General features: G+C 41.3%; 2 protein-coding genes across 3 annotated transcripts in view; one reads left to right on the top strand and one right to left on the bottom strand.

The window, feature by feature from the left end:
- Nucleotides 1-1,520: 1,520 nt before the first annotated feature.
- NOL8 (nucleolar protein 8) lies at nucleotides 1,521-20,759 on the bottom strand. 2 transcript variants are annotated; one of them, XM_028718855.2, is made up of 17 exons: nucleotides 20,429-20,759; nucleotides 19,087-19,272; nucleotides 18,914-18,976; nucleotides 18,376-18,454; nucleotides 17,880-18,027; nucleotides 17,606-17,674; nucleotides 15,218-16,981; nucleotides 12,958-13,077; nucleotides 12,170-12,292; nucleotides 10,760-10,844; nucleotides 10,036-10,177; nucleotides 8,217-8,300; nucleotides 7,328-7,614; nucleotides 6,312-6,435; nucleotides 5,921-5,988; nucleotides 3,982-4,064; nucleotides 1,521-2,668 (listed from the first exon to the last, which is right to left on the bottom strand). In XM_028718855.2, the coding sequence occupies exons 1-17, from the start codon at nucleotides 20,586-20,588 to the stop codon at nucleotides 2,615-2,617; spliced, it is 3,639 nt and encodes a 1,212-aa protein (XP_028574688.2). In that variant the 5' UTR covers nucleotides 20,589-20,759; the 3' UTR covers nucleotides 1,521-2,614. The 2 variants fall into 2 exon arrangements, with proteins under 2 accessions (XP_028574688.2, XP_028574689.2); XM_028718856.2 differs by having other exon boundaries at nucleotides 20,531-20,759.
- Nucleotides 20,760-21,528: 769 nt separating this feature from the next.
- The window catches only part of CENPP (centromere protein P), a 146,773-nt gene continuing 141,794 nt past the window's right edge, over nucleotides 21,529-26,507 (top strand). The window contains exons 1-4 of the mRNA XM_028718853.2: nucleotides 21,529-21,763; nucleotides 23,168-23,323; nucleotides 24,287-24,444; nucleotides 25,682-25,803. Of these exons, the coding sequence (XP_028574686.2) occupies nucleotides 23,187-23,323; nucleotides 24,287-24,444; nucleotides 25,682-25,803 (417 nt within the window). The 5' untranslated portion in view covers nucleotides 21,529-21,763; nucleotides 23,168-23,186. The remainder of the gene's footprint in view (nucleotides 21,764-23,167; nucleotides 23,324-24,286; nucleotides 24,445-25,681; nucleotides 25,804-26,507) is intronic.

Below are 26,507 nucleotides of genomic sequence, written 5' to 3'. Positions count from 1 at the left end.
ATGGTCAGTTTTTTAATCCAATTTCAACCATGTGTTAAAACTGACATTAGTGAAAAACCATAATCCCGAGTTTGTATGAAAAGACAAGCTGAGTTTAAAGGAAACAGACTAAACACTGTTCAGTCTGTTCACAGCTTCCTTCTACTTGTTTGTGTAGAACTGTATTTTACGCATTAGTATTTTGTTTTTAAAATGCCCATGGAGAACTTGCTGCAAGAAAGAGTACCATGCTGGAAATTGCTCTTCAGCCATTTAACTACATGTAAGCTGCAAGACATGATAAGTACAATATGCCTACAAAATTTCTAGGTAATAGTTCTGAACAGGAAGTGAAAAATGCGTGTCTGGAAATACCAGTACGTGTTTTTAATAATGTTGTTGATGGTTTGTATTTCTTAACTCACTGCATGTTTTTGAGAAGATATGTTGTTTAACGTTCCTTCTATTCTTTTTTTCTTCTTTTTTTTGGTGTAGACCTTTTTTCTTTCCCCCCTTTATAATAGAATGTGTCTAATTATATGTAACTTTTAATGTGCAAATAAAAATTAAAGAAAAAAAATGTGTGTCAGCTTCTTAATGATCACCCAATGAGGTTTGCTTTCTGAGTCAGGATATGCCACCACTGGGTTCTCAAGCTTATTTTTGACTGGATTTCTCTCTTCCTCTCCATGGTCTTAGCCTTCAGCCACCCCTCCACCCCTTCTCCATTGTTCACACTTAAGCAGTTTGAGAACTTTGACCTTCCTGTCTTCCATGTCCGGCCCAAGGCATTTTGGCACCCGAGGCAAATCACAAAATGGTGCCCCTCTCCCCACCAGAAAAGAAGGGATGAGTGAAGTTTTACCTCAGAAACAAGGGGGGGGGGGGAGGGAGAATAAATATCTACATTTGGCTCTTCTGCCCCTATAGATCCTGCTGCGTAAGGCGGCCTCCACATCTGGCCTCATGGGTGGGCCAGTCCTGTCATCTTCAAATGTTTAGCTCCGATGCAGTCTCCTTGATGACTGAGCAGCTACCCTTTCTTAACACTGAAAGCATTCAACCACATGAAAAATCACACTAGTATCGCATGTAAGCAAGGACAGACCTGGTTTAAATGCAAACAGCATTTGCGATCTTCCATACTGTGCACCTCCTGCCATTTTAATATTTGTTTTTAAATTGCTTTTATTTTTTATCTATGTCATTTTAAACTGATTGATATTAATGCTGTATTCTTCGTTTTAGATTTTATGATTTATGTGGAAATTGTTTTCCATTTGATTGTGTACTTTTGAATGTGTTTTATTTATTGCTTATGACTTTTGTTATGTTGGTAATTATGTAAATCTTGTCATGTTGTAAGCCACCTTGAGCATTGGTTTAACTATGGAAAGGCGGCATACAAATAAAATGATGATGATGATGATGATTTTGCTAGGGATGAATGTTCAGGGGAAAGAAAACACCTGTGCAGGGTGGTTCATTACTCAAAACAGCACATCCACACAAATCCAATGAGATGACTAGTCATAGGCACATGCTTTAAATTATCAATTTGTATTATTTAGAAATACAATTATTTACATATTTGATTTTACCGATACAATTTTCACTTTGGAAAAAATATAATTTACAGTTTTATTTTACATCAGAAACTAAGAGTTTGGTTATATAAAAACATCCAATGTGGCAAGACAGCAAAGAATTTAGCATTATTTTCAGTCGGGAGCTGCTTATCCAACACAATGAAACTGATTTCAGCCTAAAAAATGTGATCAACCCCCCACTACCATCAATGACAATGCTCACGTTTAAATAGTTTTGGACTGCAATATAGTAGGCCAATCCTAAATATGTTTAACTTTATCCCAAGGAAGTCACATCAAGTGTTGTTGTTTTTTTTTGGGGGGGGGCCTCACTCCCTGTAAAGTAATGGAATTGCAGTTTGTTTTTTGTCATTTGAACACATCAGAAAACAGCATATGCTCCAGTACAATTTGAATTGAATACCTTTGCCCTATTCCTCTCCACCACTTTAATTGCACTTGCACTTTAAATGTAATATCTAAGATTGCAGAGGTTTAAGATCTTTGTGCATTTGCTCCTTAGCCAGTTTCTTACACTTACATGTTTTAGGAAGGTGTATCAATTTACACTGACATCTATCTGCTCTATGAACGGCTCCCAAATGTTACTTTCTGGTGTACACAGAATTGTAGAGTTGGAAGGGACCCTCTGCTATGAATGATATAAAAAAAAACCTCTGCTTCCTAATATCTGTGGCATAGAGTCTTACATCCAAAAGAATGGTGGTAGGCATAGTAGATCTGGATGGACTCCACCTTTATAGTCCAGTTGATATTTTATTCTGGATTACTTTAATTTATTATTGCAACCAGGTAGAGTAAATGAATGCAGGCAAATCAAAGGAGATCTGCCTACAGCTTATGGCTCTTCTCAAACCAGAAACCTACTTTTCATAAATATGCCCAACCTGTGCAAGGCCCAGATTTCACGGCACTTTGTGTTCAGCACCAATTTTCAAATAACTCGCAGAAGCATTTCTTCCATTATCCCCGTTTTGAACGCCCAGTGTTTTCTGCATCACTGTTGTTTCGCAGGGCCGCTGTATTCAGTGTTTTGCTTTAACTTTTCTTCTTGCATCTTTATGTTTCTTCCGACAATCCTGAAAATATTTCGAGTTAGTTATTCTAAGTTAACATTTTAAATACTGTCAGTTTCACCAGCTAGCCTGCTCCATAACAGACAGGGAGAGACAACTGTTTGTAAATTATTAGTAGGAATTATGCAAGTTTATTCTGTCCCTGGTTAAATTAGGATAGGCATCCACCACAGCTATTTCAGCACCTCTGTTTAAACTGCACTAAGATAGCTTTCTGGATCCATTGTAATGAGGGGTTCTAGAAGGGTTTTGTGACCATGATTATTCTGACAGATGTATATTGGTGCAGCAGTGGCCAAGGACCTGGGAAGCTGGATCTGGAGCCTAGGGGACCTAGTTTGCCCTTGAAACCCTTTCCACTAGCCCTCAAGCTTTGTCTGAAGCCCTGCCCTTCTTGTGCAATTGAACTTCCCCTCCCGTTCCTCCCCTTGCTTGCCCATGCACTGCCGCCCTCTCAAATCTACTCCATGGGTTCCCCCAAATATCTGTAGCACATTTTTTGGAGGGGGGGGGGGAGAGGAGAGGGAGAGGAACTTCTCTCTCTGCTTGCACAAATCATTAGATTCAACCCACCGTCCCTTTTAATTATAATAACCATGAATATAGTACAGATATACAATGAACTAGGGCATGGCTGGGAAACCTACAGCACTCCAAGTGTTAGCAGACTAAAGGTAAAGGTAAAGGTACCCCTGCCCGTACGGGCCAGTCTTGACAGACTCTAGGGTTGTGCGCCCATCTCGCTTAAGAGGCCGGGAGCCAGCGCTGTCCGAAGACACTTCCGGGTCACGTGGCCAGCGTGACGAAGCTGCTCTGGCGAGCCAGCACCAGCGCAGCATACGGAAACGCCGTTTACCTTCCCGCTATAAAGCGGTACCTATTTATCTACTTGCACTTAAGGGTGCTTTCGAACTGCTAGGTGGGCAAGAGCTGGGACCGAACAACAGGAGCTCACCCCGCCGCAGGGATTCGAACCGCTGGCCATGCGATCGGCAAGTCCTAGGCTGAGGTTTTACCCACAGCGCCACCCGCGTCCCTCTAGCAGGGGGACAGCAGTTAGCAGACTACACCTCCCATAATCCATGCCCATCAGTTATGTTGTTTGGGACTGATAGGTGTTTGCCACCAACAACAGGGACAGGTTTCCTGCCCCTGAATGAATTGGTCATAGTTCAACTGCATATTTTAGTTGAGTACAGTTAACGTGAACTGCATGACCAAGCTTGTGAAAATAACTTTACAAAAATGGGTCCAGGAGTCTTGTTATTTCCACAAGTATCTCTAAATCAGACCAATAATCTCTTCAGTCAACATACCTCAAGTAATGTCTGGCGCCGACTTTCCCAATCATCTCTGTCTTCATCAAGGTTAGAAGATTTACAGAACAGCTTTGGACCCTCTACAAAAGGCACAAAGAAGAACTCTAGTATTTTCTTTTAAATTATCTTGCATTCAGCAGGCGTACGAAGGGAGGAAGTTATCACTGTGAGACAGTGATCCCAACTCCTGCCTGAGATGAAATGCCTGATGGCTTTGATAGCTGAAGCCATGATAGTGTTTACTACCTCACATGCTGCTGTGGCCTATTTCCCCCCTCCCACTCCACTGCCTGCTACGTTAAGCATGAATTACATACTTGTAAAGGACAAAAGGTTATCTGTGCTGTCCACAGCCTGAGAAAATCACATGCTGTTCTCTGCCATATGGCGTTCCCCAAACTGCGCTTGTTCTTTAAAAACCATGTTGTCAGCAACAAAACATACTAAAAACACCAGGGAGGAGAGATTGCAATCTAACACCATCCTGGGGAGGGAGGAATGGCAACTCCTGCCCAAGCTAAAGTATATTGTTTTAAAATCACATCTTATGAGTTCAGTGCTAATCAAGCTAACTTTCACTGCCAACTAACATATATTCTAATGTTCTTTGACAAGCATGTGAAAAGCAGCTTTAAAAAAATCAGAAGTTTAGAAGACCATAAACAAGGAAAAACCATGTGCATGGAAAGCATGACAGAACAATCTATGTTTTTAGAGGTCTATAATTTTACGGTAGTTTTGCTGGTTACTGAACTATCCAGCGGCCCTAAATGCTCTTTGCCACCCCTGCCTCCAATAGCTCCTCTTTTTCTTCCAGGCCTTCTCTGAGCACCTTCCCACAGTAGCATCTAAGGCAAACCTTTTCCAAGGGAAGGACTGATGGCAGCAAGGTGTGTTGGAAGCAGCTGTTTGAAGGGGCCATGCATGAGTTCAGACAGTGGTCACTACACTCTCTTGCTGGCTGTTCCTGAGGGAAAGGCACTGGCTCCCTTCCGTCAATGGTGTCAAACCCACCCTCAGCCTTTCCCAGGGGAAAGACTGGCAGAGATGAGAGTGTGCTAGCTTGGCTACTACTGGGCCCAGTGCCATCTAAGCATGCCCCACCTGCCAGCCTTTCTTGTTCCATTGTAGGAAAGGTTGCCTTTGGCAAGGGGTGCTGGTTTGGCCTGGTGTGTCTATGATGCTCCTGCAGGTTCTACCAAATCACTTCTGGCCTCCCTCCCAATTCTGAAGTGGCAGGCATCCCTGCTCACTTCTGCAACTTCAAATATGGGAGGAGGGCTGGTCCCTCCTCATACTTGCCATTGTGAGCACAATGAGTCTAATTCTCAAAGCCTGACCATTCACAGTGTAAGGTAAAGGCTCACAGGCTGCTCCACTGAAACAAATTAAAAATATATATTAAAAACTTGAGTTGCATCTCCTCCTCAGTTGACTGTATTAAGGGTGCACCTGCTGCTGAACCCCCAATTCTGCCCCCCTGCCCTTTTTCCTGTTCATACACAATAACATGACGCTTTATCTTGAAATAAAGTTCAAAATATGGGCAGCAGAAAGGAAGATGACATCATAATAAATATGAACCTTAATGAACAGAAAACAGGGAAAGAGAAACTCTTTGGGTCTGCAAGTGACAACCCAAAGGAGGATCTCAGACAGTATTAGCAAAGACCATCTTGAGATTTATGGCCTAACACTTTAACATCTACCCTGACACAACGGGCACCAATTCCAAGTTAAAGACAAAATATGAGTCCTCGGGAACTTCAGATTGTTAAATAGACCTCAAGGCTGTGGAAAATAGGTCTGCATGCCAACCATGAAGTTTCTTGTTTCCTGTTCTTTATTTGGTTCAGTAAAGGGTCTAAGGGGGGAAAAACCTGACAGCTAAGCATGTATTTGTTACCAGTCTGTTTCCCTTTTCCTTTGTACCTACCTTTTAATCTATCATCGTCTCGGGAGAAGAAGAAAAATCTAATATTAGACTGTGGCAGAGCTGGAGACCTAAAAAATGAACAAGAACATTATTAGTCCCCAAAAGGAACACAAGAATAGTACATTCATCTTGAGGAACAAGGATACATTCTTAAAAGCAACATGCAACATTTTTAAAGCTTGCCCTGCCCTCCTTTCCTGAACACTGAGATGTTTGAGGAAGGGCCTGCATATGGCACAAAGGGATGTGATGGAAGGGGCAAACCACCACAGTTTAGACAGGGGTTGAGAAGCCTGGCTGTGAGTGGTCTGGGGAATGTCTGATATTTGGGGCCTATATAGCCAACTGCTTTATGGATTATCAATAAATATCATTTGTAAGGACCACCTACATTTCTTCGACATCTTCTCTTTCAACTTCTTCGGTCTCATCATCTTCTGAACTACTGTCCTGAAAACGTGGATCCTCTTGCCATGCAACCCTGGAAGCCTTTATTGTTTCAATTACATAGGGTTCTGCAAAACAGACAGACACAAGAAAGAATAGAGGATGGCAGCTTATGAAGAAAGCAGTCCAACATAGAAACTTCCACCTGAAAGATCTCATTCCCAAGCTATCCCACCCTTTCCCTGCAATATGCAGAGGAGTCATGCTCAGAATGCTGACCACAAGAGTTGCAAATACACATATGGGATTGTTGGCAGCAGAAGCTATCTTACTCTCTATGGATGTATTTTAGTGGACTTACAGTGTACCACCCCACAGGTTAAGGGTACCCAACAATCCAATTTTGGACCAAAAAAAATATTTAAAAATTAATTTGAGGTTATCTCATAGGTATCTACACACAATTATTTTTTTTGAAGAAAATCTGAGTTGTGAGAGCACATGGCACCAGGCAATTTGGCGTGGATTGACCCACAATGGAACACGGGGATGGGTACAGTCTCTTGGCTATGCTATGCTCAGACAGCTAAGGGCTCTAGAGGTAATCACTAGCTCCTTGCATTATGCCTAGAAAGAAACAGGTAGCTCAAGCAGATGCTGCAATACTGGTGTAATAAGCTCCTAATGATTCATCCCCATCAAAAAGATGAGTCACAGTGTTTGGAATGAGCTCAAATCCCTAAGCCGCCATAAACGGAAGCCTTGGATCAGGCACCCCCAAACTCAGCCCTCCAGCTGTTTTGGGACTCCAACTCCCTCATCCCTAGCTAACAGGATCAGTGGTCAGGGATGATGGGAATTGTAGTCCCAAAACAGCTGGAGGGCTGAGTTTGGGGATGCCTGCCTTGGATGAAGTGCTCCATGGTTGTCAGCTCTCAAAAGTTCATGAGGCCATGAAAATGAGCTAAGTAACACTCTGCTTGCATGCTGAAGTTGCAGCCTTAGAACAGGCATTGGTACCTTCTTTCATTGGTGGCCTCTCCTCTTCAGCCCCAAAAAAGGAAAATTTGAAACCACTGGTTTCCTCTTCTCTGTCGGTTCCAGTGCTGAATCCTAATGTCTCTGCCTCAGCTGGAGTTGCTTCTCCCACGTCCTCATGTTTATCCCAAGGTATTTGTTCTGTTTTCTCATCACACTTTGTAGATCCAAGTATCTCTTTCAAATCCACAGAGACATCATAAAATATTTCTTTAGACACCTCGGGCAGTTTCTGAGCTTCCTCCTTCTGCTTCTTCCTTTTAGCTTTACTGTAGGAATTAAGTGTGAGTGCATTTTAGTGTCTCATATTTTGCAGATTAATAATACACAGGTGATTTATGTATTGCCAAGAGCCTATGGCGGGGTAAATAGGAATGTAGCATTTTTCTCAACCCATTTACTTTGGAACATTCAGTGTGCAAAAGCCCTCAGTCTGTTACTATTGCTTCACTAACTTTGGCTGTGTTTTCATATAGCAAGGGACTTGACATAAGTCATGCCCCATCTTTAGAAGCACCACACTGCTCCATTTAAGCATTTGATGGCTGGCCAGTCTTAGTTTTTTATATATATCACTGTCGCTCTCTAAGATCTAAAACAGGAGTCTGATGTTTCTGTAAGGCCTAGTTCACTAGCAAGTGACAGCTCTGAAATCACAGCTAGTCTATCCTGCGCCTTCTGTAAAGTTAGGCGAGTCCTTTTCTCCCGTTCCAGTTACTCATATAATAAAGCAAAGAGAACAAAGCTCATGAGGTTCCTATAGCATAGGATTTAAAGTGTCACACCAGGAAAGTGTTGAGAAGGAAAGCCTTAGGTGCTAAGTGGAAGACAAACAGATTCCTAGCAATGAGCAGTTGGTGGAATAAATTACCTTTCTTTCTCAGTGTTTTCTGGCTTCCTTTCAAATACAGCATGGTCTTCCCTTGTAGGGTCATAGCGCAGGGTGTTCATATCTCTATAAAAGAAAACGACTAAGTAAATCAAGATGTCATGAGCAAAGTTTAAAATTCCTCCAATGGCGCCAAGATTCCATTCTATGAAAATATTTATTTATAAACGTTTTTGTTGCTAAAACTAGATCTTGCTTGTTTTACTGTACAACGATCTATGGCAGTTCTAGCAGAGATGAATTGGATATATGCCAAAATATGCTCTTACATGCACTGCTTGAGAGTCCTGCATAGTATACTTGGGGCATTCACTTAGGACTAAAGTATGTCTCCCCAGCATTGTCTGGGGAGGGGGGGAGGAGAGAGGAATCCTTCAGACCATCATTTAGCTGTTTTTCTAAGACCAGTCGAAGCCTAAACATAAGGCTGTAATGGTTTGATGCTGACTTATTTATCTTCCCCGTAATGTCACCTCAGGAGATTTTTCATGCTATGATTTATGATGTAATTTTGGCTGAAGATGCCAAAATGGACTTTGACTATATGAAGAATTCTGAAGCCTCAGTCTGGTGTATCAAAGGCCTGTCTATCTGCAGGTTCTCTCTCTCTTAGAGCAAGTGCCCACAGAGATGTGGAGACTGACCTGAATTCTCCAAAAATATCTAGTGACTCTTTGGAAAATGTGTGAGAGGAAAAGGTACAGGTGTGCTTGTGTGAGTTCCACCTTTATATATATTCTCTTCCCCTTCTTTGTACACTTGGGGCTTGTTTTCACTTTTCATTGTTTCCTTCTGTTATTTGTTCCTGTATTTCTGACCTCCTTCATTTTCTTATTCTTTTGACTCCCAACATTCCTTCTTCCTGCCCCCTTCCGAACTTGCTTCTGATCACTCTCCTTTCTATTTCCCTTCAACCCCAATTCTTGATTTGATTGCTCCAATCCAAAAGGATTTGGCACCAGTTTACAACCAAGTGGAATACAGGCAAACCTTTAGCCTATATTCCTGAAACAAAAATGATATGTACTTTTAACCTTCATAAAAATAGTAGTATTCTTAGATACAGCTGTTTAGAAGCTCTGTTGCAATGACTGTGAACTCCTGTTATTCTACTATTTCTGTAATGCATAACGTTACACAGAAAATTGTATCACTTAAAAAGGCATGAGATTATCAGCCTTTAGATGCCAGGATAAGACATTTTTGTTTACTCAGGCCTTGAGTTAATTGCCTTCTATGATCATCCTTTAGTGAGGTGGGTAAGACTTGTTAATTTGTTGCTGGATGAGCATTTTATACATTTTGTATTCATTGTTTCAATTTTTTTGTTTTAAATTGCTTTTATGTGTAGCATTTTATCTTACTTAGTCACTTTAATACTTTTTATTGTATGTAACAACTGATAAAATTAATAATAATAACCAACCTCAAAGATGGCTACAAAATATTAACAAATAGGAGAAATTTGTGTTATTTTAGTGAGTTAATGTTACAATCACATTCCATAGGAAGAAAAAAAACCACTCTTTAGCAGCAGAAAGAAGTAGTTCTATTCTAAGCAGGGAAAACTGATGTTTTCACTTCACTTCCTTATACAGAAAGCTTCCTTCAAACAGAAAACCATCTTAGGCTGAAAGGTTCTACTCAGGCCTTGGTCTGCTGTGATAGCCCTCTGCATTCAGGGAGTTATTAATGTGGGAGAACCATCAGCAGTGTGAAAAGGTGTCGTACACCCCAACACTTCATCCTCCTGTACGTGTAGAACAAGCCTTAGTTCATCTTATAAAAGAAAAACCCATACTTGAATTTCTTGGCATTTGCTGTCTGCTTGTGAGGTTTCGAAAGTTCTGCACCAATATTCAGAAGATTTTTCAAGATGTCAAGATTTCTCTTCTTTTCTAAAGTGAGCTCCTCCTCTTCATCTATTTCCACTTTTGATTCATCTAAGTGGAGAAAAAGTAATAACAGTTAGAGGAGCCTTAATTGCCAGCACCACCAAATGATATTGGTTGAATTCAAACATCACACCAAACCATGGTTTGTTTGTTTTTAGCATCCGAACCTATGCAGCGGGCTGCCAAATAGTGTGATATTAAATGGTGTGAAACTGCCATGCAATCCAGTTTAACCTAGCTGTCTGAATTAACAAATCACTGACAAACCAATGTTATTGCCCAGCCTCAAGAGACTGTTATTACATCATGGCAATCCATGATCTTATGATAGCCTTTAAAAATTGCCTTGCCTCTTCCAAATGTGTAGATGTAGATCTATTGATATTCTGTGAGACATGGCAAGTTTCCAAAGGATTGCAGGTGGCAGTGAAGACTATTCCTATACAATTGTATATTCCTTTTCCCCTTTTCCATATCACTATGGCCACAGACACAGTATTTGTTAATTGCCTTTTAAAGCATTTAAGGTGAGCAGTAGTAAAGAAGGAACAATAAATATAACAAGGTCACAGCATATAAAATTGTTTTAATGAAGTTTTCTCTAGAGCAATCAACAGGAAAGCACCTAACCTTCTTGTTCACTGTCACTTTCAAGGAAGCGAGCATCCATACGAAATCTTTCATCTGTTCCAAATCGTGACTGTAAATGCATAAGCTGAAACAACAGAAAACAGAAAGTTGGTATTCCTTCTTCCTGGTTTACAGCAGATGTTCATTCTACCAGAAAAATAACTACCAAACTTTTAGAAGACATCTAAAGTCAGCCCTGTTTAGGGAAGCTTTTAATGTTTAATAGGTGATTGAATTTTGGTGTTTTGCTGGAAGCCGCCCACAGTGGCTGGGGGGACCCAGCCAGATGGGCGGGGTATAAATAATAAATTGTTAATAATAATAATCATAATAATAATAATTATTATTATACCTTCAATAATTGCTATGTGGTTATAATGATGACTGTTATTCTGTGTACACACACACACACACACACACACACAAACAGAGAGAGAGAGAGAGAGAGAGAGAGAGAGAGAGAGAGAACTGGCTTGTATTAACACTAAGCCATATTATGACTTAGCATGAATAAGAAAGTGCTCTGGTGTACGTTTTTTAAAACTGTGGTTTCTTCATTTCTCCCTCTTACCTACTACTGCTGCGCTATGGGGAACTAAGCTGCAGTTTGGCTTAGTGTTACATCCAAAACAGGGCTTGTGGTTTGTCTCCCCCCCAACCCACCGGTGGTAAAGCAAGAACAAATCAGCTTAAGATTTGAAGCAAGCCTGAGTTTGCATGCAACACTAAACCAAACCATAGCTTATCTCTCAGCAGCAGAACCAGAGAAGAAGAAGAAGAAGAGTTTGGATTTGATATCCCGCCTTTCACTCCCTTTAAGGAGTCTCAAAGCGGCACACATTCTCCTTTCCCTTCCTCCCCCACAACAAACACTCTGTGAGGTGAGTGGGGCTGAGAGACTTCAGAGAAGTGTGACTGGCCCAAGGTCACCCAGCAGCTGCATGTGGAGGAGCGGAGACGCGAACCCGGTTACCCAGATTACGTGACTACCGCTCTTAACCACTACACCACACTGGCTCTCCAGGAAGAATGAAGTGGAATGATTTTCTAAACATGCACCGCACTGTTTGCTTGCCCATGCTAAGCCAAAAGTTTGGGCTTAGTGTTATGTGCAAGCTAAACGAAGCATTTATAAGCATCCCGTTACAGCAGAGATGAGGCAGATTAGTAGACATGAAGGGACAGAAATATCATTTATTGTCAGAGACATATTAAATGTCAGGAAAATATTGCTATTTCTTAGGATAAAAAGTCATGAAAAGAACAATATTTATACCTATAAAGGGCTGATTGGAAGCCCTCTGTAAACATTCGCGTTTTTGAACTGTTTCGGAAGATACTTAGGATAAAGTTCAGTTATAGGAATACATGAGGATGTTAAAGAAAAATGCAATAAGTAGATTTACTAACCTTCTCTCCAGCTTTACCCTCAAACTGAGGTTTGATTTTGAATCTGTCATCTTCTTCATCTGTTCTTTCCGATTCATCATCACTGCTCTCAAACAACTTTCCAGAGGTTTTAGTAGCAAATTCCTTAGGCAGAGTAACAAATATAGGATCTTAATCAGTTAATTCTAAAAACAATTCCTAAAGCTTTAGCAAGTGTTCCACTAGTTTATCCAGGGGTAAGTGGGAAGAAACTACAATGGCAAATAAGCCACAGGTGTGCCTTCCCCAACTCAGATATTGCCCCTTACCACCCTTTACCCATTTCAATTCAAATGAATGGAGGAAGCCACTCTATTACATTAAAAGAGTCAGGTAGAAAGCCTCTGCTTCCAAGCCCTTGGATTGATTCAGAAAACTTACTGATGTTCTTCTGATTTCCCCCCTGAAAAACTCCTGTAATTTGAGTTATTCCAAGGCGAGCTGTAGAAAGTTTGCCTATTCCTACTCAGGATAGTGGAAAGTGTCAGACATTTTACCATGTCTGTTTATTTGGGTCCAGTATCTAGGTTACCTGTACTCATTAATCATCCTTAAGAATTTATTGTTGTTGCTCTAGATGTGTATCTCAGAAAAATTCAATAAATTTTGTCTGGGGCGGGGGTGAAAGTAGTGGAAGCATTCATTTTTCTAAAACAAAAACCCAGACATGTGTATGCTTATTTTTCTCTCCATAGTCGGCCATGCAAAATGCATGTTTAGAATTTTATAGCTATCGCTATGAATACAGCTGAATTTTGTAGTCCTCTCACTTTTCCCAGCAGCTGTCCTGAAGACCCTCCTGGTGTGCTCTCTTGTACTTCATCTTCATTTTCAGCTTCATCCTCTGAATCAAATACTATGTGCTTCTGTTTATTTGCTGACTGAGTTTCCTACAAAACCAGAGAGGGAATAATTATGAAGATGAAACATTAGCAGTACACAAAATATTCAACAGGGGAACAAAACAAACACTTGCACATATCTAGAGCAGTTGGGCATGGAGCCAACCAGAGTAGTGGTAATAATAATAATAATATTTTTTTATTTATACCCCACCCTTCCCGGTTCAGAAAACCGGGCTCAGGGCCGCTAACAACAAATTTAAAACACTTAATTGTAATACAACATAGAAGCAGCATAAAATACAGTATAAAAACATGAGCAACAATAAAATTCAAAGATCAAAAATCAATTTGGGGGAAATCCATCCAATAAGCATTAGATAGTCACCAGGGCTAGCTGGCTGAATTAGTCCTACTTGGGCCAGCGAGGAGGCCTGGGGAGAATTAGCTGTGGGGTCTCAGAGCGGGTAATCTTCATAAAAGGGGAGCGGGAGGGAAGAGAAGGGAAATAAAAGATCAGGCAGAATTCAAATTAAAGGCCAGGCGGAATAGCTCTGTCTTACAGGCCCGATAGAAGGTTAAATCCTGCAGGGCCCTAGTCTCCTGGGACACAGCATTCCACCAGGTCAGAGACATCACTGAAAAGGTCCTGGCCCTGGTGGAGGATAGTCTGACTTCCTCAGGGCCTGGGACCTCTAAACTATGATTATTCATGGACCTTAAGGTCCTCTGCAGGGCCTGGTGACTCTGGACTTAATCTGAAGTGGCGCTGAGGTGCAAAATGTGAGCACTGTTGAACCAACTGGGAACAGGGACAGTTGAGCTATCAGATTAGATATCCACCTAGACCTCCAAGAGAATCGAACACAGTGACATTTAATAGAGGAATAAATATATTATTAAACTTTTCTGAAGATAAAAATTAAAAATAAAACAAACAAAACAGATGCAGTGTGTAAGTTAACAAGCTTAAGACAGCTCAACAACTATACATACAGAAAATCTGAATACCGTATTGGCCCGAATATAAGCCGCACCCACAAATAAGCCCCACCTTTAAAATTCAAGGGGGGGGGGTGAGACAATACCGGAATATAAGTCGCTCCCTTAAAATTGCTGCAGTTGGTAGAATTATAACTCAGAGCCAATTTAAGCCTTCGATCTTGCAAGCCCGCAAAAGTTACCATACAATGGCTAAAATCGCAAATTGCTATTCAATTGCTACAATTCTACAGGCACTCATACCCATAAATGGCAAATGAACAGTCTCAAGCTTGCAAATTGGCAGCGACATCATAAAAGCCTAATTTGTAAGGTCGTGAATTTAAGCCACACTTTAACTTTTCATGGTTGGAATTTGGAAAAAAAGTGAGGCTTATATTCAGGCCAATATGGTACTTCCTTTCTCATATATATTTTTCTTTACAGGGTTTTCTCTGCAGGGTTTTTCTTTACTAGGTTTCAAAATTAATAAATATCTCAAAAGGTTCACAACTGAGAGTGTGTGTACAGTATTTACAAGGGTGGGGGGAATTATCCTTTACACTTGGATGGTAACACTTTCTGTCTATATTTTCTCAAACGGGTCCTTTATTTTCTGTCCGCTGATTGCCCTTAATTTTTGTGTTAATTTCTCTGAAAGAGCACACTACCAAATATTTTGATACGATGGGTCAATATTTACACTCTGCAGTGTCTTCCAGTTTCGAGCTACCACTGCTCACACAGATGAGTAAATGACTTAACAGCTCTATATGAATATGATCTAAATTTCAATCCAAAATCATTAACAAGTCAGAGATGGCTGTATCTATTAATCAGTGATCTCACTGACCTCCTGGCATATCAGTTTCCAAAACACTTATACCTACTGACCATGCCACAGCTTCTCCAACATATAGGGGAAAGATTATGGTTTATCATGGATAACTTTCTTGGTGTCAAATACATTGATGTAATTTTTTCAATGACAGCTCCCTAGTAGTGGCAGATGTTGTTTCATATTATTATTTACTAATATGATTATTTCTTTATGTTTTTCTAAGGCATAATTATTAAATTGTGAAATTCAAGGTTTTATGACCACTTGCAGGAATCATTTTTTCAACCACTACCCCACTTCCCAAGTTCCACCCCAATAATATCATAATTTCTCCCATCATAATAAAAATATAAACATAAAAACTACCAGACTGGTTAACGCTCCCTGAATAAGTTTCCTCTGCAGTTCTCGTTCTTTTTGCCTTTCCTGTAGAGCAGTCAATCTTTTTTCATTATCCTGCAGCTGTTTTTCCTTTTTATCAGACGTGCTTGTAGCTTTGGCAGAATCCAGGACGGGCTCTTCACTTCTCGTGTTCTTACAGTGTGCAAAACTGGAACCTTTAACGCTCATCTCTATCTTTGTTTCCTTGCAGAGAGATTTCAGATTTTTTGAGCTCTTTCTTTCAGACAGAACACTCACACCACTGCTTTCCACCTCGCTACTTTTTGCACTGAGTTTACTGTGGTCAGAATCTTCCCCTGATTTTAGAATACACGCTCCCCTGAGAGAGTCCGTGCTATTTTCTTTTAACGATTTGCAGCTAAGTTTTTTGCTTGCAGAGCCGGAGCGCTGAGAAACACTTTGGGGAGCTTCCAGACCAACAAGGCCGGAAGAAGTCTGGTTTTCTTGACTGTCCTGTGTGCCCAACTCACCCTTAGTCAGCTCTCGACTTAATGACCCTATTCCTCTGAAAGGCGGAACTTTCAAATTCAACTTCTTTCTCTTCGGATTCTCTTCATCAGAACTTCCTCCTTCTAAAATGGCAGAAACTATCTCTTCAGGAGAAATGCCTTTTTTCCGGGTGGTGATCTCTTTGGATTTCTTTGCAATATTGCCGGTACTGTTAACTGGAAATTCAGTACTTTTACACGGAGTATTATTTTGGTTAATTGCAGTATCTTTATCTATAGTTTGGGTATTTTCACTGGCTAATCTTTCTAATTCTTCTAATGTAAGATCTAGCCGGTAACAACCCCGCATCATGGTTTCGTAATCTTCATCCCCTTCAGGCTCACTTGTGTCAAGATATGAATCAGAACTTTCACTGTCCCCAGCCTTGCACTTATTACTGATGCTGTTCTGTTGAGCAGCAGCCTTTGAATCGGATGCTTTCTTAGGCTTTACTCTCCCCACGCTTTTCGGTTTATCCAATATTAAACCACTTGAGACAGAAGATCCGGAATTTGTAGCATGCATCTTAGGCTTGTCATCCTTTCCCTGCGTGACTGCCTTAGATTCCTTTGGAGCTTCCTTCTTCTCATTATTTGGTGTTCTAGTCACAGCTATAATTTCATCAGTGTCAGCCGAATCATAACCAGACTGATTGTCAGTGGTCCTCAGCACTCCATTACACCCGGTGGGCGCTTGCTTGGCATCTTGGGCTTCCTGTAAGGACCAATGAGTACGATATTTCAGCTTGAAATCCTCTCTGACAACTTCCATATTCTCTTCCTGTTCAGTATCGGGATTATCTTGACGCACTTCTCTCTCCCTTTCTATTATGGCTCGAATTTCTTCTTCAGAATCAATATCACTTTCAGACAGACGGTTTCTATTCCTGCAAGGTGTTGAAGCAGTTCCAAGCCTCTGATGCGCTGAGTGCTCTTTACTTTGCTTTTTGGTCTTGGGTGTGCGGCTTTGAACTAGTTTGCCTGGGGCCATGCTTGCTGTTTTTGATGACAACTGACCATATGAATGCAATTCTGTCCGGCTCACACTGTCCCCATCCTGCACTCTCATTTTCCTTTTAGGTGGCTCATATGCAGGAAAGTGCCCTTGCCGTTTCTTACTCATGCTGTCATCGCCTTCCTCCAAATGCCACGTGAGCTTGGAAATAGGAACCATCTCAGTAAGGTCTTGATCCAGTTTTTTGAGATTGTGACAATATTTGGAGGGGTCATATTTTATGGTGTAATTGCCTGAATTAAGGAAAAACAAATCACTCTCTTGCACTAATTATAGATAGGTTTGCAACACTATCTGGCAGGAAAGAAAATTCTTATTAATGTGTCATTATGATTTAAGAATGCCTGGGAACAAACATATCAGAAAGCGTGCACCTATGCTACATGTTGTCCAACTTAGTTCAGAAAATGTTTATAAAAACTGTTTGTCACATTCTTAAAACTATTCATTACCATTACTATGGATTAAATATTTTAATGGATTGTTCTTGTTTGGCTTCTTTTACTCTAGGCAAGAAGATATATGGCACAATTGGATTATCACATTGTAGATAGTGTTAATAACCGGGTAATGATAACCTGTCTCCATTTATAATAATTATAATTTATTATTTATACCCTACCCATCTGGGTGAGTTTCCCCAGCCACCCTGGGCAGCTCCCAATTGAGTGTTAAAAACAATACAGCATTAAATATTAAAAACTTCCCTAAACAGGGCTGTCTTCAGATGTCTTTTAAAAATAGGATAGCTGCTTATTTTCTTGACATCTGATGGGAGGACGTTCCACAGGGCAGGCGCCACTACCGAGAAGGCCCTTTAAGATCTACCCAGCCTTTAGAAAAGGATATATTGCTTCTGTGTTGACCTTTAAGATGGAGGATTGGTAAAACTCTGCCGAATTTGCCAACAACCCAGTCCTATTAAAGAAAAAGAAAATACACCATTATTTTTTTGGGGGGAAATTAACACAATTACAAAGCAGCATTTAAATAAAATGGTAAACAGCTGTCTAGGCTTGGGGAAGCCCTCCAGATGTTGTAGTCCACAACATCTGGAGGGCACCATGTTGGTTATCCCTAGCTAGGCATTCAAATTTTATGTCTGCCATTGAATTCACCATACCTTGTGATTTGGTACTTCTGTTCCTGGTACTGCTTTCATGTGAAAATCTGTAAATCCAGATTTCTTCATAGATTCTAAGACATCTGTCATGCCATTTTGGCCTGGCTTTTCCTTCTTTATACTTGCCTCTTGACGCTCTCGTGCCAGTCTATATGGCAGCACACAATTACAGTTTTCCAGATTAAAAGAAAAGAAAACACAGATCTTGTAAACTTTCAAGATGGTTGCTTCTACTTACAGACACTGTAAACGTCCTAATAGTTTCAGTTCATGCAAATTCCTCCCTCCACACAAATGAAAGATCACATTTTACATTACAGTGCATTCCTAATACCAATTAATCAGCATCCACTAGGAAAAACAATATATATTCAATGCATTATTCATTTCTGTTGTGAGAGTAAGGTTCACTTATATAATGAAGGATTACTGAAAATCATTTGATGCCTCATCCAACATTTTCACTGAAAGCTGTTTGTAAAATACTAAATATTACCTGTGCAAAAAGCTCTCTTTGGCCAATTCTATTTGTAGCGTCCCACCTTTCCATTTTGTCTTATTTAAAGCAGATACACCTTTATGAAAAGAAATAGAAACAGAATTATTAACTCATCCAGTATGCTAAGCAAGTCTCTTCAACAACTTCTAAAGCAGGGGTGGGGAACCAGGCATTGTTGGACTACAACTTGCATCAGCTCCACCCACCAGGCTGGTTTGGTAGAGACAAGGTGAATATGGGAAATGAAGAACATAGGTTGAAGCACTATCCAGCCACATTGGCAAGATTATTGTGCCTGAATGATGGGAAAGAATGGAAGGATAGCTTGATAGTCAAGGTTGGAGAAGTTCTAGAGGAGTTAGGTGACAGAGGAAAAACTTGAATGCTTGGTGACTGTGAATAGCTGTGAATTTCAACACTTCTGCTAGCCACAGATTTCAGTGTCATAAGCTGGTTTGGCTTCTGGCATCTGGCAGACACTTAAAACACAGAACATTGCACTGCCAAAAAATACAGCTATAGGTGATGTACTTACATTTTTTAAGTTCTTTTTCTGAAAGGGTGATGTTGATATAGGCAAATGTCTTTGTAGGGTTCCCTGTTGAAGAATGAAACTATGTTTACTCCAAAAAGGCACAATTAAAAAACTGCAGCATAAGGGCTGTTATTGCAGATCAGTTGTGACTTTAAAGAGTTTAAACATATTACCTTTTTCATCTTTCCGGGTCACAATTTCTGTCTCTGTCACATTTCCAAACTTGCCAAATCTTTCCTGCAGTTCAGTTTCAGAAATTGTATGGCCAAGTCCACCAACATATAGTCTCTTTGCAACTGGTGCTTCCTCCATATTCAGAAATTCAGCAAACGTCCTGGGTCTTTTCCGTTTTAACTTTTCTGTAAAATAGCAGGTGTTTAACAATAGGAAAGTATATTTTATCATCAAAAGGGTTTTTAAGATGAAATTAATTAAGGAGAGCACAGCCAGACCAAGGATAGGAAACAATGCACCTTCAGTGCTGCTTTGTTCAGTTTGTGGACTCTATTCTCATTGGTGTTGTTGTTTCAGCCCACGGCTGAAAAAGGTTGCTGACCCTGGCGTAGAAGTTTAAAATCCCGACTGCAAGCCACTGAGCCTGCTTTGAAGTGGCTTCCCCTCAAAGGGATACACTTCTGGTTTTATAAGGGTAACACACAACTCATTCTAATGTTTTGATCCATTTAGCACAGGTTAAAGGAAAAGAGAAGCACAACACAGCTGTCACTGTTTCACTTAAGAACTTAAAAAACCTCTAGCATGTTGAACCCTACTACAACCCAAACCCTACTTCTCCTGCAATCCTTTGCATATGTGCTTATCAGAATCAAACTGCAGTACTGTACATACTTTTAAACACATTTTCAAGTAAACCTCGCTGAAACCAACAGGGCTAAAAAGTTCAGGGCTAGTCTGCAAGTGACCCCATCACCTCCGCCTGAGGAGACTGAGAGGAGATATGATAGCCACCTTCAAATAGTTAAAGGCATAGCTGTCAACGTTTCCCTTTTTTTTTAAAGGGAAATTCCCTTATTCCGAATAGGATTCCTCACAAGAAAAGGGAAAAGTTGACAGCTATGGTTAAAGGGCTGTCACATGGAGACAGCTTATTTTCTCTTGCACCGGACGTGTAGATCGAAGAAAGGATATTCCAACTAAACATCAGGAAGAACTTTCTGACAATAAGAGCTGTTCGGCAGTGGAACAGACTCCCGCATAAAGTGGTGGACTCTCCTTCCTTGGGGATTTTCAAGCAGAGTTTGGATGACCACCTGTCATGGATACTTTAGTTGAGATTCCTCCATTGCAGGGGGTTGGAAGAGATGACCCTCGGGGTCGCTACCAACTCCACAATTCTAGGATTCTCTCTGCGATACTTTCCCTCCCCTACAGCCACCAGGCTCTGAGTGGGAATCAAGACCAGTGAAAAAAGGGGATATAAAGAGATCCGCTGCCTTTCCCCCCACGCCCAGGACGAACAATCCCAACTGAGAAGGAAGAGGCTTCAGGGCTCACCTACGGAGGACCTGCAACTTCGGGGTCCGCACTGGGACGTCACAGTCCCTCTCCCCCCGCCGCCACTCACAGCGTGGTCTCCGCGGGGTGCTCCTCGCTCACCTTTCCCCCTCGATCCACTTCCGCCGCGCGCTCCACAGCGTCGCGTTCCGCGCCGCATCTAAACACATTGCATCCACTCTCCCCAACAGAATTAGTAGAGAAACAAATTCCTGGGAAGCTGGGTTGCGGCAAACGACTCCCGTGTAGCTGTGATAAAGGGGAACCGTGACTGTCTGCCTGTTTCCTCTCATCCCGGCCAGATAGAGAGGCTTACATGGCCACCCTCTAGCAGCCTTTCTCAACTTGTGGGTCCCCAGATGTTGTTGAACTACAACTCCCATCACTCCTAGCTAGCAAGGCCAGAGCTCAGGGATGATGGGAGTTGTAGTCCAACAACATCTGGGGACCCACAGGTTGAGAACCGCTGCCTGAGCTCTTCGTGACGACCCTGCAGTCGGTGTTGTTTTTCCCGGGGTGGCAGAGGCGAGTAAGCATGAAAATACGCTTGCCATGGCTCTGAAATGTATAGCCCAGGGTTATTAAGTGCAGTTCTGACTATGTCTTCTCAGAGGTAGGAGCCCAATGAATTCAATGGGGCTTAATCGTCTCAGGTCCGCGGAGTTAGGAACGTTCGAATACGCTGCAGTCAGCATCACTTTGTTAAGAAGCTCTTGATTTAGAAAAGGGGTGGGGAAGGTTGGTAATGGAAGGGCGCTGAAAGCTACCCGTTTTGTCCTTTTTTAGCTGTGGACGTTTTCCCACCTGAATCAATGAAAAATGAAAAACACAGCTTGGGTACCAGCCATAGAAAACAGCCACCTGAACCGCTCCCTCCAATGCTCTCCTAATAACCCAAAGCAAATGCTGCGCGCGTGTTCCCGTTTTAGAGCTCTGCACCGCTCTAAATTTTTCCTATCTCTACGTGCTATCCAAGCTCACTGTTTCCCAGCCGGGCAAGTATACTCGGCAGACTTCTGGACTGAACTATCTGATCTTCCTCAAGAGGGAGAAACGGAAAGTAGTGGGGTGTGTGAAAAAGAGGGCTATGGGCTGTTCCGCGGAAACTTTTTCTGTTCGCGGCAAGGCTCTTCGAAAGAGTCGTGGCGGGGTGTGGGGAGACCTAACCCAACCCCAGGGTTATGACGAAGCTTACTAGCCTCTTTATCTCTCCCCCCCCCCCGCTTATTCTAAGCGATGGTAGCGTCTGAGACGCGCTTTGTTTGGCGGTTAGTTCAGATCTAACGCCTGGTCGGAGGAGCTCGAGCTCGGGCGGTTTTCGCGGCGGCGCGAGGGGTACGTTGCCTTCCTTACGTCAGCCTCGCGGCGGTGGGCCCAGGGGAGAGTTGCCAGGAGTTGCTGCTGAAGCAACGACGGGGGCCCCTGTTGCCTTTGGCGAGAGTGCCTCTGAGCCTGTGCCGTTCCCTGCCGCCTGGCCCTCCCCACCTTCGTAGTCGCGGCGGGTCTCCATGCCAAATGGCCCCACAGTTGAGGCCTGTGTGAGACGTTTTTGCCCCTGAGGGAAATTTTTGCCCCATGCCGGGGTGGGAGCTTCCATGCTGGCCTCCCCAGCGGCAAAGCGGAGCTTCTCCAGGGTCGGGTGATGGCATTTCTGCCGCCTGAGAGGACCGCTTCATGCCGCCTCATCTGGGGTCCAAGCCCTCCGTCAGAAACTATTTCTTGCCCCCGCCTCGACTCCCTCAAAGTTGATGGCAGGGACGGTGAGGTTAGTGTAATGCCTTGATGGCAAAGCACCGCATAAGAAAATCCCTTCGGGATGAAAACACTGGGGAAGCCTGGGACTCTTAGTAGGGCTTGCATTTGGTGGCCATAAAGGAAGCCCACCTCTGTCCCCATTAGACGTATATGTGTGCATACGTTGAAAAGCACATTTTGCTCTCTCCCCTGCCCTGTGTTTCTACCTTCATGATACTTAAAGAGCAAAAAAAGAAAAAGAAAAAAGGACAAGTATGCCAAGACTGACAATAAAGAAATGTACTTGGCATGTGTGGTTTGGTATTTTAGACTCTCAGATCACAGCACTTGTATCTACATGGTACCTCAGGTTACATATGCTTCAGGTTACACACTCCGCTAACCCAGAAATAGTGCTTCAGGTTAAGAACTTTGCTTCAGGATGAGAACAGAAATCGTGATCCGGCGGTGCGGCAGCAGCAGGAAGCCCCATTAGCTAAAGTGGTGCTTCAGGTTAAGAACAGTTTCAGGTTAAAAACAGACCTCCGGAACAAATTAAGTACTTAACCCGAGGTACCACTGTATTTAATGTCACCGCACCACAGAATATATCCAATGATCTTGAGGGGATTCAGGACATCTTACATTTGGTTCAGGCAATCTAACTGCATGTTATAAACTTCTGGAATAGTTAAGCTGAATCTCATTCTTGCTTCTGACAACTAAGATGAGCTAACTACATGGATTGTACCCCAAAATTCAAATTCACTTACTTCAAATTAATTTCTTCATTAAGATATTAAGAGATAAACAATTAAAATCATGCCAACCTTAAAAAGCTTTTAGGGATGATTACCAGAATGTCTGTTAAGAAAGCCAATGAATAAATGTTACTTTTTCCACTTAAGTTTGAAAATTTAACTTTAATTTTAATGACATTAATTTTTCGGGGGGATGGGGAACCCATTACTTACCAAACTGCTGTTTTCATTCTCTTTTCTGTAGGAAGCCTGGGGTGTGAAAAATGAATAATAATGATATTAAGATTTATGAAAATGAAATCCAGTCTTTGGAAGAAGAAATTAAGATGTTAACAGAAGAATATGAATGTAGTCTACATGGATCTTTTGCTTATTCTGACGGGGAGATAATGAAGGCTATGTATGCAAATCTATCTATCTATCTATCTAATTAGCCCAATCCATGTTTATTCATATGTAAAGCCAACTGAGTAATGTGCAGTTTGGGACTGATCCTTGAAGGGTCCTGAGTTTGGTTTGGACAGTAATGTAGAAAATTGCCTTTATCCTATATGCAGGCAATGTAAAACTGAACTTTTTTCTGTTACTCAAATGTAAAAGGGCATCTGTTACAGATATCTTAGTGGCAGCCAGTACATTAAGTGATTAGGAAGCTGATACTTTGAAATTGGAAATGACCTTTTGTTTCAACAATAGATGTGCTTTTACATGGTATCAGTTAGAAAAGGAAAATAAATATTAACACCAGTGTAAAGAACAGGTGGCCTTGAGTACTGTTGTGTACAACCTGCCTAATTATCATATTTGTTAGATTTAAAACTAAAATGATTAGTTTGCTCATTTTTAACATAATGATATTGGTTTGTGGCTTATTGCAACAAGAACAACTTGTGTTCCTGTAGGCTTCCTCTTCCCCTCATGCATTTATCTTTGGCACTGATAGTTTCTTAAGCCACTGTTTCTTGCAACTTCCCAGATGAGAAATACATTAGTTTAAGGATTCACACACACACAAAAAAAAACAACCAACAGAATATGAAACCAGGATATTCTGATTTGTTGGAAGTCCTAGATTTAATAATCTAGGATACTGGTGCCAAAGCCAAACTTGCAAGGAAAGGAAGAGAGAAGGGAGTGTCTGGGAACACAGTTCATTATTAATTGAATAAAATATGGCTTATTGGACCAAGTTCATTAAGTTTGAGCCAGTCCAGTGCAATGTAATTCTAGTGCTATGTAAAACAATACTAGGGAGATGTGTATTGAAATACTTTACACAAAAAACTAGGCTATTTGCCAATATGTCAATGCTGGAAGTAGGCTTCTCATTTTCTTGCTGACAGCTGAAGTTTTTTTCTATCAGGAAATCATTTAAAGGAAAATCTCAAGAAAACTTAAGGCACTATGAATTTTCTCCAGACTTGAAAACTCAGCTTGACTTCTTAGAGTCTGATCTCTTCTTCATGATGAAATTTACAGGCATTTGCTTCACACATTGTTCTAGAAAACCTGTGGAGAAAAGTAAGTATTTTGACTCTTTGTGCCTCACCCATTCTTAATTTCTATAAGCTTCTGTCATATGTCATACCTTATCACATTTGAAAAGATCCTACAGCTGGGGTAGGATAACCTGTTGTCCAAATCCTCACGCTGTAGTTTCCGTTTTCTGTATAGTCTTTAATTCTACATAAGATGTATTGGGACTGCATATCCTCATGATATCAGATAGGTGGAGGTATGGAGATGAGTGAAGGTTTACAGAGGAGAGGAAGAGGCCTAGTTAAATGAAAGCCCCCCCCCCCTTTCTGTTTTTCCTTTTGTATTTTAGAATCTGGGGATACTGGTCAGCCAACACTGGTTATACTGGTGGTGCTGACTAATGCCAGATCTGCCCAGAATAAAACATCTATCACCAAGCTGACTTGGTGTGTATAACAGACTCGGACTGATGAGCTTGGTGGCCATTTGCTAACCCAGGTGTGTTCACCTGTGTATTTGGTGCAACATCATTCCATGTCAGAGAGATTAACGGTGGGGAGGGGTTCACCATAGTCCATAAAATCTTCGTCCCCTTTTCTAGGAGGAGACTGATGTGCATTGTCTGGGTTCAAGGGATTGTTTGTGTTATTGGGCCAGAGAGACAGATCAGAGATGTTGTTAATGTACTGTTCATCCCAGTGTACTACAATCTCCCTGATCAAGCAGGTGTGAGTATTCTCGAAAATTATGTTGAATAGCTTTTTCAGAGTGGTCATGGGGGACTTCAGTATTCATACTAAGGCTGCCCAAGCAGGTGGGCTCTGGACATCATAGCCTCCATGACAATGACAGGGCTGTCTCAGTACATTGTTGGCCCAGCACATGTGGCTGGACATAACCTTGACTTGATCTTAGCCATTTCATTGATTAGGGAACTCACTGTGAGTCCGTTGTCAGTACAGATTGTTCCTTTGTGTGGTTTGGAATGAATGCGGCTACTTCACTCTATAGGGGTCCTCTAAATATTTTCTGGACTCTCAGCTCCCATCATCCCCAGCCAGCATAGTCAGGGAAGATGGCAGTTCAGAACAAGCAACACGTGGAGGGTCCACAAGTTCCTCCAGCCCAGCTTCAGACAATTGTAATCATGAACTGGTTGGTAGAATAAATATTTTATGTTAAATATGGCTAATTTTAATGTTATTACTTACTTTTTTAAATGAATTAAACAGATATCAGTACCTTAATAAAGGTCTCTTTTTGTTTACTTTTGTGGTAGGTGGAACTAGAACTACACACAAATACAGGCTATCAGGAAATTGCCATTCAGTGTCCTTTCAGTTGGAATTTCAACTCATGGAAGAAAATCAGGCAAAGGAAGAAGACGTTCATATCAAACAGGTATATATTAGGAAGTCGGATTTTTCTTTGGCAACCATCTATATTTGGTCACAGCGTCACTTTGATTATTTTGGTAACTACTTTTCTAGAAAGCCTAGTAGCATTTTCCTTCAGCATGAAAGATAAAACATCAGTTTTCCTTGCTAATGATTAGTATTTGGTGTGCGCACGTGTGTTTCTAAAAAGAAAGTTCATTGCAATATTTAATTTAAAGTATTTATGTCACACTCTTCAGCTGAAATGGCATCCAGAGTGACTTATATAAGGTCACTAACAGATATGGCAGCACTGACTCTCAGGCCAACTATGTAAAGTGATGCAAAATGAAAAAGGGATGAAGAGGAAAGAAGAAAATTATAGAAACCTCTAGCACCAGTTCTTACAGTTAAAGTTCCGTAACACTAACCAACTTGCATGGAAGTACTGTAGTTGAAGAAGAGCCAAATTTAACTAGTCTCTGAGTAGAGTTGTTTGAGTCACCTTGGCATCCCATCTCTCCTTCTGATAGAATACAATGAATAGTACTGAGGGTTGTATTCAACTGACTTTTAGTATTGAAATTAATGAACCTATGCTAGTCATGATCATTAATTTCAATGGGTCTTCTCTGAGTAAGAGACTACACCCCTGAGTGTTTTATGTGTATTTAATTTAGAAACACATGAAAGATTAGTTCTTCTGATGACTTGTTCCATTTAAGAGCA

Source organism: Podarcis muralis, chromosome 2 (genome assembly GCF_964188315.1).
Source record: "Podarcis muralis chromosome 2, rPodMur119.hap1.1, whole genome shotgun sequence".
Taxonomy (NCBI): Eukaryota; Metazoa; Chordata; class Lepidosauria; order Squamata; family Lacertidae; genus Podarcis; species Podarcis muralis.
This window is presented reverse-complemented; position numbering and strand designations above follow the sequence as displayed.

Bases quoted from the DNA above. Each gene is read 5' to 3' on its own strand.
- NOL8 (XM_028718855.2), bottom strand. From the start codon at position 20,588: ATGCGGCGCGGAACGCGACGCTGTGGAGCGCGCGGCGGAAGTGGATCG. The intron at 13,078-15,217 runs GTAGTTTTTATG...CTGGTTTTGTAG, and splicing joins AGGGAGCGTTAACCAGTCTG to GAAACTCAGTCAGCAAATAA. The intron at 5,989-6,311 runs GTAGGTGGTCCT...TTCATTTTTTAG, and splicing joins AGAGAAGATGTCGAAGAAAT to GTCTCCAGCTCTGCCACAGT.